Below are 18,484 nucleotides of genomic sequence, written 5' to 3'. Positions count from 1 at the left end.
AGCAATTCTCAACTCTAGATTTCACCATGAAATAATGATTTCTGTTTTACGGTGACTAGTTTAAAATATGTTTTTAAAACACTATTCCCACATTAACAGTAAACTATGCAGTAAATTACAGAGCACAAAGAACAGTGGTCCAGTTTTTCCAAATTTGTGTTTATTATACGCAAGCACAACATATATGTGTATGTGTGTAAAATACTTCTGAGTTAAAATAACCTCTGAAGCCGGACTTCCTCTTTTTCCAGCTGGAACCATGGAGGGTACAGAAGAGAAGAAAAAGAAGGTTCCTGCTGTGCCAGAAACCCTTAAGAAGAAGCGAAGGAATTTCGCAGAGTTGAAGATCAAGCGGTCTGAGGAAGAAGTTTGCTCAGAAGATGCTTTGAAAGGCAAGAAGGAAGCTTACCTATGAAAAAGCTAAGCATTACCACAAGGAATATAGGCAGATGTACAGAATTGAGATTCAAATGGCAAGGATGGCAAGAGAAGCTGGCAACTTCTACGTACCTGCGGAACCCAAATTGGCATTTGTCATCAAGATCCGAAGTATCAATGGTGTGAGCCCAAAGATTCGAAAGGTGTTGCAGCTTCTTCGCCTTCACCAGATCTTCAATAGCACCTTTGTTAAGCTCAACAAGGCTTCAGTTAACATGCTAAGGATTGTGGAACCTTATATAGCATGGGGGTACCCAAATCTGAAGTCGGTGAATGAATTGATCTACAAGCGTGGTTATGGCAAAATCAACAAGAAGCAAATTGCCCTGACAGATAACACATTGATTGCCCGATCTCTTGGTAAATATGGCATCATCTGCATGGAGGATCTGATTCACGAGATCTATACTGTTGGAAAACGTTTCAAAGAAGCAAACAACTTTTTATGGCCCTTCAAATTATCTTCTCCACGAGGGGGAATGAAGAAAAAGACCACCCATTTTGTAGAAGGTGGAGATGCTGGTAACAGAGAAGACCAGATCAATAGGCTTATTAGAAGGATGAACTAAGGTATCTGCCATGATTATTTTTGTAATCTGGTCAGTTAATAAACGACTACTCTCATGGAAAAAAAAAAAGCCTATGAAGCCAACATTCCCTAAAGTAAGTTCCTAGAAAAACTTGTTTCATGAGCTATTCCATGAAAAAAGGATAAATGAATTTAAATATTCTGAAATATCCTACACCAAGAACATTGCTGACATTGTTGAATACGATGGTTCTAAGAGTTATTTGACTGTGATGCCATTTTGTCAAGTACACTTATAAACCTTCAGAGTAAGTAGAGTTCTGTAGACACACATTTTGAAAAATGCTGAGTGACTTATTGCAACCAGCGCTTCTGTTAAGGTGGCAGTCAGGACAGACCCAGATGTCCTGGCACGGAGACGGTTTTTGTTGGAGTGGGCTATTGGGTTAAACTCTTACTGTAGCACAGCCAGAAGCAATAGACACATTCCAAATATATTCTGTTGGGTGACTGTTCACCTCACCCTTTCCAATACTAAGGATTCCACTCTGCTTTCACGGGCAGTCCTTTTAATTCGGTGAATAATGTTTTCCCCTTTGGGGGCATGTGTAAATGGATTGCTGACTGTTTTAAAAACCACCAGTCTGTGACAAGAGTCAGGCTCTGGACAGCAGTTAATTGAGACAACTTGAAAGATCATTATACCTTACAAATAGGAGGGAAGAAGGGAGGGGGGGGGTTCTTATTTCTTTATAATATCATATTTACTTCTAATATCATGTGTATGATATATATTTGTTTATAGTATATTTATCATATTTTCCCCTTTAGGTAATTTTTTTAAATTGAGGCATAGTTTGGGGGAGTATGTACCAAGATGTACTCCTGATTTACAATTTTGGGTGGAACAAGGACAGAACTTAGCTTCTCCTATTTTATTCATGAAATCTTAGCACAGGAAATGCTATACTATCCATTTATGTTTGTGGCTTCATATTCAGCACAAAATTAAGTTTTCTGCCTGGTGTCACTTGTCAACTAAGCTTTTTATTTTTATTTATTTTTTATTTTTTTATTTTTATTTTTTGGCAGTAAAAATAGTACTTTATTCCGCTCCCTCCCGCCCTCCCTCCCCCCACAACCCCCAGGACACTTTTCCCCTCTCGTTCCCACAGCAACGTTACAATCAGAAAAAAATAAGTTTCAGGGGGCCGGATTTCGGGGGGGGTATGGGTAAAAACAGTCAAATCACAATAGGAATTTTTCAAAATCGGTTATTCCACTTAGTCATCGTCTTCTCCCTCATCCCCAGGTTCTCGTGTTCGCTTCTGACCCCTTTCTTCTTCGCCACCGTCTTCTTCATCTTCCTCATCGTCCACTTCCCCGTCGTTATAACCCTCTTCATCTTCCTCCTCTTCTCCACTCACATCCTCCTCTTCCTCCTCTTCCTCTACCTGAGCATCTGCACCGTGCTCTTCCTCGTCGTCGTCGTCGTCGTCGTCCAGGCCGTCCACGTAGCCCTCGGCGTCCGAGTCGGGCGCCTCCTTGGCGTCCGGGTCGGAGCCGTGCAGATACGTGAGCTGCGGGAGGAGCTTGAACACGTTTTCTCGGTAGTCGTTCAGCTTGGTTACCTCACAATTGAAAAGGTCTAAGCTCTTGAGGTTTTCTAACTTCTTCAGTGGCTCTCTTGTGCTGAGGTCTTTAATTTTGTTGCCACTTAAATTTAGATGCGTGAGGTTCGGACACTTTTCTGCCGATACTTCCAGGCCCCCTGAGATTCTGTTATCGCTTAGTTCAAGCTTCTTAAGTTTGTGTAACTTTGGTAAGTTGGCGACTGAGGTGAGGCCTACGTTGATTGTACTTAAGAACTCCAGTTCCTCAAATTCATCTGTGAGGCCTTCGATTTTGCCTTCGATCGACCGGCAGTTGTCCAGGACAAGCTCTTTCACATCAGAGGGCGTCCTGTTCCGCAGCTCTAAAGGAATCCGTTTGTCCGTGTCCATCTCTCGCGCACTCTCTCTGCAGAGGCTCCCGCGCCGGCGGAATTCAATCAATAAACCCCGAACCCACGGCCGCGCGTTTTAGGACTTTGAAGGCTCAACCAGCTCTGCTCGGTTCTCCGTCAACTAAGCTTTTTAAAGCAGTAATTTTCCTGTATCCCTTATAAAGGCAGCCTGTTTTTAAAACCAGAATGTGCCACGTTACTCAACAAATTGTCACTAAGGAGAAGGAAAAACGTGAGAGCTGGGAATTATAATGCTGACCAAGTGCAAAGTAAATAATATTTTTTGACCAACATCCTATATCAAATGCAAAGATTCAAATATCAACTTTGGTAATAATTCAGAAGGTTAACTAATGCCCTGGCCTAAATCTGAAATAGGCATAACTACATTATACACAAAATTGTACATGTGTTGAAAGTACACACTATTCAGAGGTGCCCAATGTCCCATAAAACATACATGTATCATATGCAAAATGATGAAATGCCAGTCTAAATACTTAAGGAATTTCGACTCTGAACAAAATATTTGTTCTAACAATAATAAATAATTTTAGATATTTGATATCATATATAGTTACTAAATGCTTAAGATTTAATGAGGCCTTAGAGAAATTATAGGCAGTGCATATCTCATTGAAATGTTGGACGAAAAAGTCTGGTTGCTAAATCTCTACCTAGAGTCATAGAAGCATTCAAATCATTTTGTGTTTTCAAAAGAGCCTGCAATTACCTCTCTTCACACTAGGTGGTGTGGTCAAGACCAAAAAGAGCTATCAAATGGATGAATACATTTGATTTAACAAGGTCAAAACTAAAGGAGAGGACAATTTTAAGCTTGAAAACAGGTAAGTATCTTATATTAAAATTCCAATGTATTTGATTTAAAAAAAAAAACAGACTGAGAAACAGTAAGTGAGGAATGGAAAAGCCTGTTCAAATAGCTCTGGAAATAACAGGACTTCTCAGAGTAAGTCACCCACCACCAGGGGTGGCAGTTAAAATGCACATTCCTAGGCCACCCTGCCACACTTAAGAATTACTGCAGCAGAATGGTGAGGATAAAGTAGGAACCCGAGTCTGTTTTCCTAACATATACTGGAGTTGATTTTTATGCAAAACTCTGAGAACTGGATTTAGGTTGCTCTCAATCTGTCTAGTAGTAAGAAACCCCAGTTGACAGGTTTTTGATGTTCAGAAACTTTTTTTTCAGCTTCCTATGGCTGTATCTTGAAGATCATGGATTATAGATTTCACTGTAAAATCTCCAGGTGAATTTTTGCTAAGTTACTATCACTGCAAGAGAAATCAGAGTGGCAGATTCAACCCTGTGTGTAATAGAATATTTGGGAAGCAGTTTGAGCTTCGTAGAATGGGGAAAATGTACTTTATGGAATGCAATGAAAAGGAATCTCTTCTGGGAGGAATGCGTGGTAGTTACATTAGATATTCAAAAGTCAAACCATACTGATCTGCCTTTTGAAGTAATTATGTTGATATCTGGAGTTTAAAGAAATGTATTGCTTGTTCCCTGTGGATATTTTCAAAAACCTTTTTTTCTTAAACCAAAGCAGTTTTTTTTTCTAGTTTTAGTCACAAAGGAAAGCATTTTCTTGAAGCGCAGCTAATTATTGTATGGATGTGTGTGCGTGTGTGTGTGTGCTCTCCAAAACCTCCTGAAATGAGTCCTCTGTTTTTTATTTTATTTTATTTCTTTTTAAGATTTTATTTATTTATTTGAGAGAGAGAGAGAGAGAGAATGAGAGATAGAAAGCACGAGAGGGAAAGAGGGTCGGAGGGAGAAGCAGACTCCCTGCTGAGCAGGAAGCCCGATGCGGGACTCGATCCCGGGACTCCAGGATCATGACCTGAGCCAAAGGCAGTCAGTCGCTTAACCAACTGAGCCACCCAGGCGCCCCTATTTTATTTTATTTTGTTTTTAAGATTTTATTTATTTATTGACAGAGACCGCAAGAGAGGGAACACAAGCAGGGGGAGTGGGAGAAGGAGAAGCAGGGAGTCTGATGTGGGGCTCGATCCCAAGACCCTGGGATCATGACCTGAGCCAAAGGCAGACGCTTGATGACTGAGCCCCCCAGGCACCCTCTGTTTCTATTTTAAATGAGTTTTTTTTGTAGAGTCAAAATCTTGCTCCTTTAAACTCACTTGTTTTAAGATATTTGTAAATGGACAATATACTAAGAAAAATTTCCCACCACCCTAACTCAAATTGAATATACCGAATAAAATTTAACCATTTCTTTAAGACTTACCACAATCCATGGGGTGCCCATCTGACTCGGTTGGTAGGGCATGCAACTCTTGGTCTTGAGATCGTGAGTTTGAGCCCCATGTTGGGCATAGAGTTTACTTAAACAGATGAAAAAGAAAACCACTTAGCACAATCTGTGTGAAAATGTGTTCTGTACAGTGTTTGTGAGTAGCCATTTCTTCAGGGCTCACTGAGGACTATTCTCCTACAGTACATGAAACCAGGTACCTTCGTTCCTTGAATTTTTGCACCTACATTTTATGGTTTTCTTATTTTTCTCCCCTTACTTTCAGTTGTTATTTCATATTGCCATCAATACACCAAAGCAGTAAGAAGGACTTATTTATTTATTTATTTATTTATTTATTTATTTATTTATTTAAGAGAGAGAGTCTCAGGCACTTTGTGCTGAATGCAGAGCCCGACAGAGGGCTCAATCTCATGACCCTGAAATCATGACCTGGGCTGAAATCGAGAGTTGAATGCTCTACCCAGACTGCTCTACCCAGGCACCCCAAGAGGAATCCTTTTTGTCTAATCTGCAGAGGTCTTGGAAGGCTGATAGCCACATTAATTTGTTAGAAATGTGTATAGAGTGAGGAAGAGTAGAGGCCCAGGGGGGTGAGGGGAGGCTGCATTAGTAAAGCAGCAGATACTTAGCAGTGTCTACTCTGGTTATACTTTTAAATTATTTTCTTGTTCTTGATTGTTGTCCCAAAAGGTGAAGCTGCAGGTGGTTGAATCGTGGGTAGTTGAACTACTATTTCAAGCAAGTCTTTCTAGTCTATTTTTACTTGTGGTTATAATCATAACATTTTTAGAAAATCTTTGTGGCCCCCTCAAGTTATATAAATCTTCTTGTTTTATTTTTCATGTACTAATAGCGTAGTGTATTTTTTTAACAAAAATGTCTACATGTGTTTCAGGGTTTTCATTTCTAACAAGCATATCTGCATATATGTGTACATGCATATACACAAATATAAACGCAGATACGTGAATGTCTATTTAATATGGGGCAGAAAAAGGAGCTCATTCTTCCAAATTGGGAAACAATTTCATATGAATCTGCTTTTTGTGAGTCATTCTCATTGCTTGCTGAAGTATCTTTATCAAGGTCACTAAAGGGTAGAAATGCTAACAGGAGAAGGAATAAGGTTGCTTTACAAAGGAGCAGTATGCCAGCACTGTGACTGTCCGCTCTCTCTGGGGCAGGGTGGGGGAGCTGCTGAACAAAAGCAATAGTTTCCAGGAACAAACAATGGCATTCTCTGTGACCTGGAGCACAGGTGGCAACATTGTGTCACCACACACCAGCTCCCTCCCTATGACCCAAGTTAACTGTGCCTGCAGCCTCTTCTACCAGGCTGGCCAGCATCTCAGACACTTGAGACATCCTGCTTTTTCTTTTTGGTTTTAAAAAACATTCCTTATAATGGACATAAAAAATAGCACTTTATATATTTTTTAATTAAAGAACAACCCCGGCAAAATTACAAATCTCTAAATACATGAGAGCCTGAGTTTTGTTGTTGTTGTTGTTGTTGAGATTTTATCTGGAATTGCTAAATACTCCCCTGACTGTGAGCTCAATGAAGGTGAAGACAGGTTCTGCTTTGCTCAACATGGTCTTCCCTGAGTGGCCTAGGGCCTGGCATGCAGTAGGCCTGCAACACTGTTGATCGACTGATTGATGGTAGTTACAGAAAGAAACTTGCCTGTGGGTGGAGATTAAGTTTAGCCCATACAAGGATAAATCAGGTCAAAACACAAATGTGTTTATGTTTGTGTCTTTTACAGATTTATTTCCTCTTGCTTCTCCTCATAGAGCTTTGAAAACATACTTGAATTTTATGAGGAGCAAACGACATGTCCCACTATGCCATCTCAAATCTTTTCTGAGTTCAGGTTTCAACTTCATTGTAGAAAAAGTAAACACGGAAAGGTATATTTTTAAAAATACCCATAATCTCACTGCCCAGGAACAACAGCCACTGACATAGTTGTTTCCTTCATATTTTTCTGTAGTTTTGTCTTTCATTTGTATCTATGTTCACATAATTGAGGTGTTATAAATATAATTTTGTTTCTGCTTCTTTCATGTTCTTTCATAAGCATATGCCAGTCATTAAAACCTCTTCAAAAAGCATGATTTTAATAGTCATGTTGGGTTCCATCATAGAGAGATGCCGTGTAATCAAGTTAGATTCATTTCTCTATTGTTGAACATTTAGATCATTTGGAATATTTTATCTTTATGACCATCTAAAGATAGTGTTTGTGCATATCATGTGCACATAATGTTCGAGCACAACAGCTTCCTTTCTTGGAATGGTTTCCTAAAAATAGACTTGACTATTTTTAAGGCTTTTGATTAAGTATTGCCATATTGCCTTCTGGTTTTATTACAATTTGTGGATTAAACTTCTACCAGCAGTGAATAGGACTGTAATAGTAGCTCATAGCAACTATCTCTCTCTCTTTTTTTTTTTTTGTCTTGTGTGCCAGGCACTGTGCTAAATGTTTTGTGTGTGTTATCTCATTTAACTGTAAACATAGCAATATGAAGTAGGTATTATTTTATACCTATTTACAGATGAGAGACTGAGGCACAAAGACCCTACATAACTTTTCCAATATCATACAACCAGATTTGGGATCCAGATGATCCAACTTCAGAGCCCTGGCCCTCACTATACTGAAGGAATCTTTACCAGCATTGAAAGGTAATGCTATATATCCAGTATTTTAATTCTTTGCTAATTTCATGAAAGAAAAGATAGTATCTTGTTGTTGTTTCTAAGTTTCGTTATTTTAATATTAGCAACTTTATGTGCTTTCTTATTATAGTTACTAGCTAGTTATATTTCTTCCAGTGTGAATTGTCTCTTTTTATCATTTGCTACTTAGTGACTCTTCTCCCTTTTTCTAAAAAAATATAAACTTGTTAAATATTAAAAATATTCTGATTTTTCTGTGCCTGTTGGTGGCTAAATATTGCTCCTGTTTGGTATGTAATTGTATTTATGATATTTGAACTTGTGAAAGTTCTTTGTTTTTAAGAATCCAAATATATTATTTCTCTTTGTAATTCCTTCCATCGCTAATTTTATGCTCGGAAAGTAGTTCCATATCCAGATATCAGATATTAACTTAAATTTTCTTAAAAACTCTATCTTTTCCCTATGTGGATCAACCAGTCTGTTTACCTAGAAAGTCTTGCTGGTAGCCACAGGTTTCTTCTATTTGTCTGAGATTGCACCGTTAGAATCCGAGTGGAAACAAGTATTTTCTAATATTTCCAGTACTCTAAAAACAAAATTCACAGAAATTTGAAGGCAGCAACTTTGTCTGCTCCCTCTCCCTAGAAGAGAAAAACAAAGAAAGCATAGATACACGTTGCTAGTGATAATGATTTAATACAGAGGATTGGGTTTTGGTCCTGGGCCTTCTGCTTTGGTGTCACTAACACAAGTTCCCTTTTCTTGGGAACTGGGCTGACTGTAAGTCTAAGGAGCCAGAAGACTAGAGTTACTCATGAAGCATCGATTTTTGAAATATAAGCCCTAAAAGGACATATTTCCAATCACAGATATCTGCCTTTTGTGCTAAATCACTGTGGAGCAGTCTTTGTTTACAAAGCATCACATTATCTGTCAACAAAACCTCATAATGCCACAAGACTCCTTTCATTTTCCCAGCACTGTTTGCGGATAGTTCTTCGCATAAAAACTTTGAGATTTTTTTCATTCTACTAATTTATGCCAACATAAATGGGAGTATAAGATTCTGTTTAAAAATAAGCATAAACATATTTTGGGGATACAGTGTAAAATCTGAAGCCTAAAATTAATATTTACATGCAATTTTCAGTGATTTATTAATTAACTCTCAACTAAAGTAGCTCTGATGTTGAAAGGGCGGATTTGCTGTTGGTTCCTAAACTACTTTAACTGCCAGGAAAAAAACCCTACAATTATAAACAAGACATAGGCAACCATGGTAACAGATCTACTTTCCACAACAAATAAATTTTTTTCAAAAACAATTAATGTTCCTTAATGTTTGACTAATTGTTACAAGCACTTCCATGATATCTGTTACATTTTTGAAGACATTGATGTCTTCATAACCATGGATCTAGATGCATTAACTTTATATTAGTTTTATGGACCTAGGTTATATTAATGTTAGACCTGAAAACCCTATGACTGTGTTTTGCTCCAATTTTAGACTATTTTATTATGCACGTACTTTCTCAACAAACAGTTAATAATCTGGAAGTTATATAATGATTTATAATGCTTGATGGGATATTGAGCAGTTACTATTTGAAAGTAATAACTGCAATGGAAATCCAAGTGGTTTTCCAAATATGAGGAGCAGTAAATCCCCTCCAGCTACTTTTCATACCATAAGACTAGAAGATATTTCACAAGTTATCTGGACCAGCTTTAAAGAAACTGAATGCAATAAAAATTATTTCCCAGAATGCCTTAATCAGAAATGATTATTCAGAACAACAACTAAAATTTATTGATCACCTACTATATGCCTGAGAGTGTCCAATCAATTGGCATGGATTTCTCGGGTACTATGTCATCCTCATTTTATACTTAAGGAAACTGAGGCTTGTAACAGTCAAGTAACTTGTTCAAAGTCAACCTTCTGATAAAAGGAACTAAACCTGGGACTTAAACCTGACCTGAGTTCAGGAGCTGAGCTCTTATCTCCTATGTAATAAATAAATGTCGACCACATTTTGCCAACCCATCCTAGGTACATGAATATTAAAAAGGCTGGCTTTTCCATTCTTCCTAAGCTTCATTCAGCCAACATAATGTTCAAGATATCTGGGGAATTGGATTCTATAAAAAAGATGCCAGAAGTGACCCAATTAGCCAAGAACACCTATTTCTAAAGGTGACTAAGATTGTTTGAAGGTCCCTCATTTTTGAAAGCCCTTCTTTCTGAATAATGCACCACCTCTTACATAGAATCTTTTCTGTGTAGGAACAGAGATCAAAGTAGCCTGGAATGGCTTTTAATAGGATTCTTCTTTTTTGGGACGCATGGAATGTCCCTGTGTGACTAATTTATAGCCATTCTTTAAGTAAATAAGTAAATTTGGACCAAAACTCTAAATACTAAGTGCACATTTGAGGCTTTTTGATGCTTATTCTCCCTTGCCATGAAAATATTGCCAATTTCCTGATTGTGCTCTATTATGTAAGATGGTATCATTGGTGAAAGCTGAGTAGTGGGAACATGGGACCTCTCTGTACTATTTTTGCAGCTCCTCATGTATCTATACTTTCAAAATAAAAAAAGTTTTAAATATTACCACATTTCCATCTTGCTAGGAAAATGAACTTCTGAGTTTTGCAGCTGGTAACTTGCATCCAATTAAGGTTCCCCTTGGGGTCTTGGTCGTCAATTTGAAAGAAGCACTGATGTGTGAAATGGGCACAATTCGTTATCATACAAGGACCAACAGAGCACATCCATAAGCCTGCATCAGAGGGTCAGCCACATGCCCTTGTCCTGGTATCTAGCTGAGGACCAGGCTGTTTTCTGAAAAGCCTCATTAGAAATGAAAGTCAGCCTAGTGAGGAAGACTCTCAACTGCCTCTAGTGGCACTAGTCCCCCTGCAAAAAGACAAACTCAGCAGGTGACAGGATGAGTCCCAGAAACAGGTCTTCAGTGAGTTGGGAGGAGTCAGTTATGCTACTTGGCCTGGCTGCTACTTCTGGATACTTAACTTGTACATATCAGTGCCAAACCCTGACAAGGACAGATCACAGGAAGGCTGGGTTCTGGGAAAGGAACGTGCAAGAGAGAGGAAAGCAGAGCAGTCTTGTGCAGGCGAGCAAGGCCAGTCCTGAGCAGAGCTCCAAGAGCTTACAGGGCCCCTGTCATCAGGAGGACTGCTCACATGGTCACCCAGGACATCTACTCTTTGTGAGCTGCCTTGAGCAACTAGGAACAGTTCCCAAAATAAGACATTGATTTGAAGGATTGGTGGAGGGTAGAAGAAAAGAAGTAAAGATTTGTTCTCAAGGCACCTGCTTGAAATACAATCCCTGCTTTTTGTTTTTGTTTGTTTGTTTGTTTGTGTAGAAGGATAGGAGGGAGATAAAGAACCCTGATAACTTCCCCTAGCTAATGAGGCTGATCCTGGAAGTTTGTGGAACTCACTTTGACCCATCCTGCCCAGAAACACTGCCAAAGAAGGAGCTTTGTCCCAGTTGGTATTCAGAAGAACCTGTTCAAGGTGGTATCTGGAACAAGGTTGCAACTTTGAAAAGATAGAGCCCTGCACACAGCATGAATTCGGAGGTGGAAGAAGATCTGCTAACAGAATTTGGGAAGACAAATGATAGGTCAGGGAATACAAGGAACTCTTGCACGAGCCATTTCATAGACTGCCCCGAAACTGCCCATTCATCTTCTGCCATCAACCTACCAAAAGCCCTATTGGCGTCCCTGGAAATAGATTGCTAAATAAGCCTAAGCTTTTTTTGGTTCATAGAATTGGTGAATCAAAGGGGCAGAAGATTTATCTCATGCCTCTAAAGATCATTTATAACTTGGCTAAGTGGCCTAGGATAAAACCACAATAAAGGTGATTCATGCAGGAAATCCATTCTGTTGAGGCAGAAATGAAAATCCACATTAAATCACAGTCTATTCTGTGCACGGGAGAATTGAAGTGAGCCAAGCTCAGTGGATTCCCAGGCACACTGAAAGCTGAAAACCATTGTTCTTGTAAAATGGGGGAAATGAGACTCTTTTAAAGTGAGAATGCAGCCTCTAGCTCTGAGAGCAGGGAGGTACTCCTGACCGGGGTGAACAGCCCAGTGGCCCTGCCAAGCGGGAGTCTGGGACTATATTCCCGGATGGCAGCCAGCCTGGGGATCTATTCAATTACTGCAAGTTCCTTGCCAGGAGGTTTTTATCAGCTGCACTATTTATCAAGACGATTGGACCCAGTACAAAAACCCACCTTTGCAAATTGCCACAAAAGGACTGTCTATGTGGCTGAATCAGGGATGTCTGCTGCCTCTTGGCTTTTGAACTCAACTGTAAATTTACTGCATTTTCTCCTGGCTGGAATCACCTGGAAAATTTGCTTTCCCCTCTCCTTCACCTTCCCTTCTTGGTCTAGAGGTCTCATGTATTGAGAGGTGATGTAAGTGCAAGAGCAAGCTCACAGAGCAATCACAATGGACCCATTATTTTGCATGTGATTTATTATTTTTTGTGTGATGTTAAAGTCTTCTCAGCTTCTTTCCCTTCCTACAGCTGCAACCACACTTCTTCCCATTTTCCTTCTGCTATCTATCTATTCTCACTCTTGGGCATTGGTTATGACAAGCCCACATACTCACTTTTCAGTGAGAAGTTGACTGATGCTGCATCAGAAGGCCTCAGTTTTATAGGAAATTAACAAAAAATGTAGTCTTTCTAGTATACTTAATTTGGGATTTTCCTTCTCCATTGGTTCTTTCCTTTACGTTAACCTTCATTCATACAGTAACATTGCATGTGACGTAAAACATAGTTATTCAGTCATAATGGACAACCTCTAATGCAAGCCGATTGACAGCAAGGGAGTCGGAAATGGAGATAATCCACAAGCGCATACAGATCAGTGTGGCACTCACCATAAACCATTGGTGCTCATCTGTTGTCTTTGCTGAAAGCTGACAGTGACCACTGTGACACATTCTGAAGGGTGGTCTAAGCAGCATGTTTAGAGCTGTGATAAAGGTAGGACTTCCATCCACAATGTATTTAGCAAAGACAAAACCTCATCAAAGTAAAGCCCCTTCCCTGAAAATAAGTAAAATCTATTAACTTGTTACACTCTTATCAGAAGTGCTGGTGTCGCTGTAGGTGACAGGGACTTGTCTATTGACAAAACACTTGAAAACTGGATTTATATGAGAATCATTGGCTTTCTTAAAAAATAATTCATGTCTCTTCTTATGTCTAGAAGGGATGCACTGCAAACATCAGCCATAAAGAAGGCTTATTTTATGGTGAAAGCAATCTGGTAGATTGTAGATAGAACACTAAATGTGTCTGGTCATACAAATCTAATGAGCATGAACTAAAACATACTGAATGCATCAATTAACCAGAGTTCCTATTGGATTTATTTTTTACAAAAACTCTTTCTCTGGGACGCCCGGGTGGCTCAGTCGGTTAAGCATCTGCCTTTGGCTCAGGTTATGATCCCAGGGTCCTGGGATTGGGCCCCACCTTGGGCTCCCTACTCAGTGGGGAGTCTTCTTCTCCCTCTCTCTCTGCCCCTTCCCCAGCACTTGTGCACTCTCTCTCTCTCCCTCTCTCTCAAATAAATAAAATCTTTTTAAAAAATTGTTTCTCATCTCAATACAGTCAGTACTTTGATTCGTTCCCCTTTCAAAGACTAAGGGAAAGGATATGCTGCTGGTAACAGACTGCTGCCCATCAAACTAGATGGAGAGAATTAATTTAATGAAGAGTTTCTATTTAGGAAGAAGCAGTAGGAGGAAAGGGCAACAGTTGGAGCTTTTACCAGGTTGGCTGGTGTTTTACATGCTGGAGAAGCAGCTGGAAATTTGGATGACAGTTTTGAAAGCCTGATGATCAGAAAAAGGTCACTGAAATTGAAATGGTGGGTGGGAAAGTGGAGCAGACCAGGATAATGTGGCAAACCTGAATCATCTCATGCGTGTTAAAGCTTTTAAGGAACTCTTTTCTTTTTGCTTCAAACAGTTTGCTATTCTCTCCAGTGACTACTGTCCCATGAATGACATAGATTATTTGCCTTTTTTTCTTACACCTAAATCAATTCTAAAAGCAATTTTTAAAAGTTCAGTTTATACGATAAAGAATGTTCCCATCAGACCTGAGTCACATTGTGAATGTGTCTTTTGCCTTAGTATGTAGTTTTTTTAAGCCAATGTTGTTCCCAAACTACCTTAGAAACAATGTGTGTATTTACAAAACTAACAAACATTGTAGCTTGGAAAATTCCTTTGGCACAGACAAGAGCCTTCAGCCACAAATGCTCCTGACTTAAAAGCTGAGCCAAATAAAACTTGACAGCAAGGCAAAATATTTTATAGGCAATGTGACATTTTATAATAATGGAATAATAAATGCAGAAAGGAAAATGAACCAAAGCTGAAATATCATCTGAGATCCATTGGATACTAAAGGGAGGTGAATCTCATTTAGAATTTTCCTGTTTTTATTACACTAATAATTATGTCTATGACTGAAGCACTCTTCAACTTGGAGAACCCCAGTATTTCTAATCACATTGTCACATATCACCAATCACTTGTCTGTATGAGATCTGGACGATTCAGTGCAGAAGCCTTGGTAGCGTGCTAAAGTGGATGGATACAGAAAGAAAGTGATGGAAAAATCACAGAACCACTTCATCAAGCACTTCAATTTGCAACCAAATCAAGCAATGTTTAAATCAACCTGAAGAACACAATCTAACCCCAAACACTTCTACAACTTGACATTATATCAGATTACCAATGGAATTAATAAAGACCAAGTAAGCTTCCTTGCCAATGTCCTGTCTTCCACCCTACTACAAGATTCAGTGACCAGAGTTGATTTGGGTCAGTTTGGGAGAATCAGCAAGGGTCTATCAACCACCTTTCTAGTCCATAGGACAATGGTAAAGAGGGTACAAAGCATTGATGTTTTAGTCTGGGGAAAGAGAAATAGTCAAGGCTTGTTTTTAACACAGTGGGGTTAGATTAGGATGAAGAGAGAGCTAGGATTGTGAGGAAAGTTGGTGTATGGATCCTCGCCCAGGCCAGGAGATATGTCTGCCTTTTTGAAGCGCTGGTCAAATACACTTTGGGTTCATTCCAAATGGATGGACTCCAGGCTGGGAAAAGCCCATCAGTCCTCATGTTCATCACACAGAAACAGGTATTTCCCCAAAAGAATGACCATGGTATAATACTGAAGAAACAAACCAAGGCAACAGGAAACTCATAGTCATCGAATCAGTGGATAAAACAATGATTTTTGCTAATGTATTAATTAATTATTCATTTGACAGACTTTTATCATTTGACAGTAGTCTTAGGCATTCATTTGACCTAGTTTTCCACAGTAATATATGAAGTGCTGGAGGACAACTGGAAATGATGTAAGCATCTTATCTCCGGATATTTGGTTTCATTAGGTCTGGAGTGGGGTCTAGAAAAAGGTTTGTTTGTTTGTTTGTTTGTTTGTTTGTTTTAAACTCCTGAGATGATTCTAAGGATTAGCAAGTTGGGAACCCACCAATCTGAAACAGAGGTTCTGTCTCTGTGTTGCCTGGTAAGTCAGAGAAGGTGAGCAGGGAGGAACCCGAGCTGATGCAGAAAACACTGAGTTTGGCTCCAGTCTCCGTGCCTACAGAACACCAGCTATAGGGTGTGTCGCTGAGGAAGACTCAGAACTGTGGATCCAAACACTACCTTACTGCTTAGAAGCTGTGTGACCAGGAGCAAGTAATTAAACTCCTGGAAGGGATACTTACTCCACCTCCTTTCAAGTGTTAAACATTCTAAGTGAGATTGTAACAAGGCCTTGTCTGGCGCCTGGTCCATCAACAGGCTCAGTTTCTGCCCTCCTCCCTCGCATATGGCGTGGCCTTTCTTCCCCACCTCCTTTAATGTTAAAAATTGTTTTCATTCTCCACAGCCCAATCCCAGCCTACACACTCCACGAGAGCTTCTTGACACCCGCCACGCCCACCACCACTCTCACTGACCTCCCTCCTCTCTGTACTCCTTTGGCCCTTAGATTCAGGATCACGTGATCTGATACCCAACTGTCCTCCAGTTTCTTCACGAATATTGCTTTCGTCTTCCGGTCCTAGCTCTCCTTGAGCTCTCGGACAATGTTTTCTTCATGGAGGTGCAAAAGAATTCCTTGGTGGTGGACCAAAAGTACCTGCTGGGCGGCTGCCATAAAAGGCATCTAAAGAGGAAGGGGAAACCCTCAATTTTCTGTCGACATAATGCTGTGGAGACCAACCGGGGTTGCCACTGCTTCTCATAGGCATTAGGATTCTGAAATAATCATCCGAATGCCAGTCTCCTTCCACCCCCACTTAACTGATTTTGTTGGAAAAATGCAAAACCTGCATTTTCCATGAACCAGATCTCACTCTAGGCACAGAGTGAATGCAGTGTCTGTGTTTAGCATCCCAATGTGATAATTATGCATTATGCTTACTCCATGGCTGAATCTTACATTTCTATACTAAAACACAAAGGAATGACTAAATACTCTAGTGTGTCATCTTGCCCTTCCTTACCATCGTGGTTTTTTTCTTATCATCTAGATTGCCCCCATGCTGAAATGTGCCTGTAAAAATAACTGCGAAACTTCAGATGTATATATGATATAAAATGTGAGTGATGAGAAGAGGTGAATTGCAGGGACATCCGTGCTAGCAAACACATGAGCATATTGGGAAGAGGTAGTACCCTGTGTGTGTGTGTGTGTGTGTGTGTGTGTGTGTGTGTGTGTGCGCGCGCGCGCATGCGTGCCTGTGGAGAAAGCAGATTTTTTTTTTTTTTAATGAGGAACAAAAGCTGAGTTATGTAAGCAGCACTGTTCAAAACAGCTTGTATAGCAAGAATGGAAACAAGGTATGAATATTCATAAGTAAAATGGAAGAAGCGTTCATTTGCAAGGAAGAAGAGGAGATGAAATTCTGAATATTGTTCGACCACAATTTTATCCAGGAAGCTTTAGATGTGTATATCACATAATATAACATACAAACACAAAACCAACTGACCCACTGCCTCATTATTCCCCTTCTTCAACACACTAATAACCAGTTTATTAATATTTCTACATGTTATTCAGTTAGGTTGTCTTAAATTTGATTCTTCTTTGGACACGTCCACTAAAAGTGGAAGGAGAAAGAGATAACAGAAATAAGAATCATATACAAAAATTAGCTGCAAATGAATCAAAGGCTTAAATGTAAAAGCCAAATCTATAAAACTCATACAAGAAAACATAGGAATAAATCCTTGTGACCTTGGATTGGGAAATGGATTCTTAGATATGACATCAAAAACATAAGCAAGATAAGAAAAAATAGATAAGTTGGGCATTATCAGAATGAAAAACTTCTGTGCTTCCAAAGACATTATCATTTGCAAATCATATATCTGATAACAGCCTTGCATCTAGAATATATAAGGACCCTTGTAGCTCAGTAATAAAAAGTCAATAGCCCAAATAAAAGTAGGCAAAGGCGGGGCACCTGGGTGGCTCAGTCGTTAAGTATCTGCCTTTGGCTCAGGTCATGATCCCAGGGTCCCGGGATCGAGCCCCTCATCAAGCTCCCTGCTCAGCGGGGAGCCTGCTTCTCCTTCTCCCACTCCCCCTGCTTGTGTTCCCTCTCTCGCTGTGTCTCTCTCCGTCAAATAAATAAATAAAATCTTTAAAAAAATGGGCACAATATCTGAATAGACATTTCTCCAAAGAAGATATACAAATGACCAATAAGTGCATGAAAAGATGCTTAACATCATTAGTCATCAGGGAAATGCAAATCAAAACCATGAGATACTACAGCACACTCACTAGAATGGCAATCATCAAAAAGTCAGGTAACAAGTGTTGGTGAGGACATGGAGAAATTGCAACCCTCGTACACTGCTGGTAACAATTCCTCAAAAGGTTGAACATAGAATTAACATTTGACCCAGCAATTTCACTCCTACATATATACCTAAGAGAAATGAAAACATGTGTCTATGTAGAAACTTGTATACAAATATTAATAGCAGCATTATTTATAATAGCCAAAAAAATATAGACACAATCCAGACATCCATCAACTAATGAATGGATAAACAAAATATGGTTATCCATAGAATGGAGTATTATTCAGCCATAAAAAGGAAAGCACTGATTACATGCTGTATCATGGATGAGCCTTGAAAATATTTTGCTAAGTAAAAGAAGCCGGTCGCAAAAGACCACATATCATGTGATTCCAATTATATGAAATGTCTAGGATAGGCAAACCTCTAGAGATGAAGAGTGGATTAGTGGCTACTGACGGTGGTGGAGGGCGTAAAAGGGTGAGAGCTGAAAGGATATGGGGCTTCCTTTTATTTTTATTTTTTAGGGATTTATTTATTTGAGAGAGAGAGAGTGAGAGTGGTGGGAGGAGGGGCAGAAGGAGAGGGAGAGAGA

General features: G+C 39.5%; 1 protein-coding gene and 1 pseudogene across 1 annotated transcript; one reads left to right on the top strand and one right to left on the bottom strand.

The window, feature by feature from the left end:
• Positions 1 to 256: 256 nt before the first annotated feature.
• The window catches only part of LOC112825076 (large ribosomal subunit protein uL30 pseudogene), a 29,567-nt pseudogene continuing 11,339 nt past the window's right edge, over positions 257 to 18,484 (top strand).
• LOC112825077 (putative acidic leucine-rich nuclear phosphoprotein 32 family member C) lies at positions 2,083 to 3,081 on the bottom strand. The gene has a single exon (XM_073899080.1). It carries the CDS (start codon positions 2,968 to 2,970, stop codon positions 2,251 to 2,253), a length of 720 nt encoding a protein of 239 aa, XP_073755181.1. The 5' UTR covers positions 2,971 to 3,081; the 3' UTR covers positions 2,083 to 2,250.

This window comes from Callorhinus ursinus, unplaced genomic scaffold (genome assembly GCF_003265705.2).
Source record: "Callorhinus ursinus isolate GAN/ISIS: 27379988/994484 unplaced genomic scaffold, GSC_fseal_2.0 scaffold12, whole genome shotgun sequence".
Classification (NCBI taxonomy): domain Eukaryota; kingdom Metazoa; phylum Chordata; class Mammalia; order Carnivora; family Otariidae; genus Callorhinus; species Callorhinus ursinus.
The sequence above is the reverse complement of the archived record's forward strand: the minus strand, read 5'-3'. Positions and strand labels throughout refer to the sequence as shown.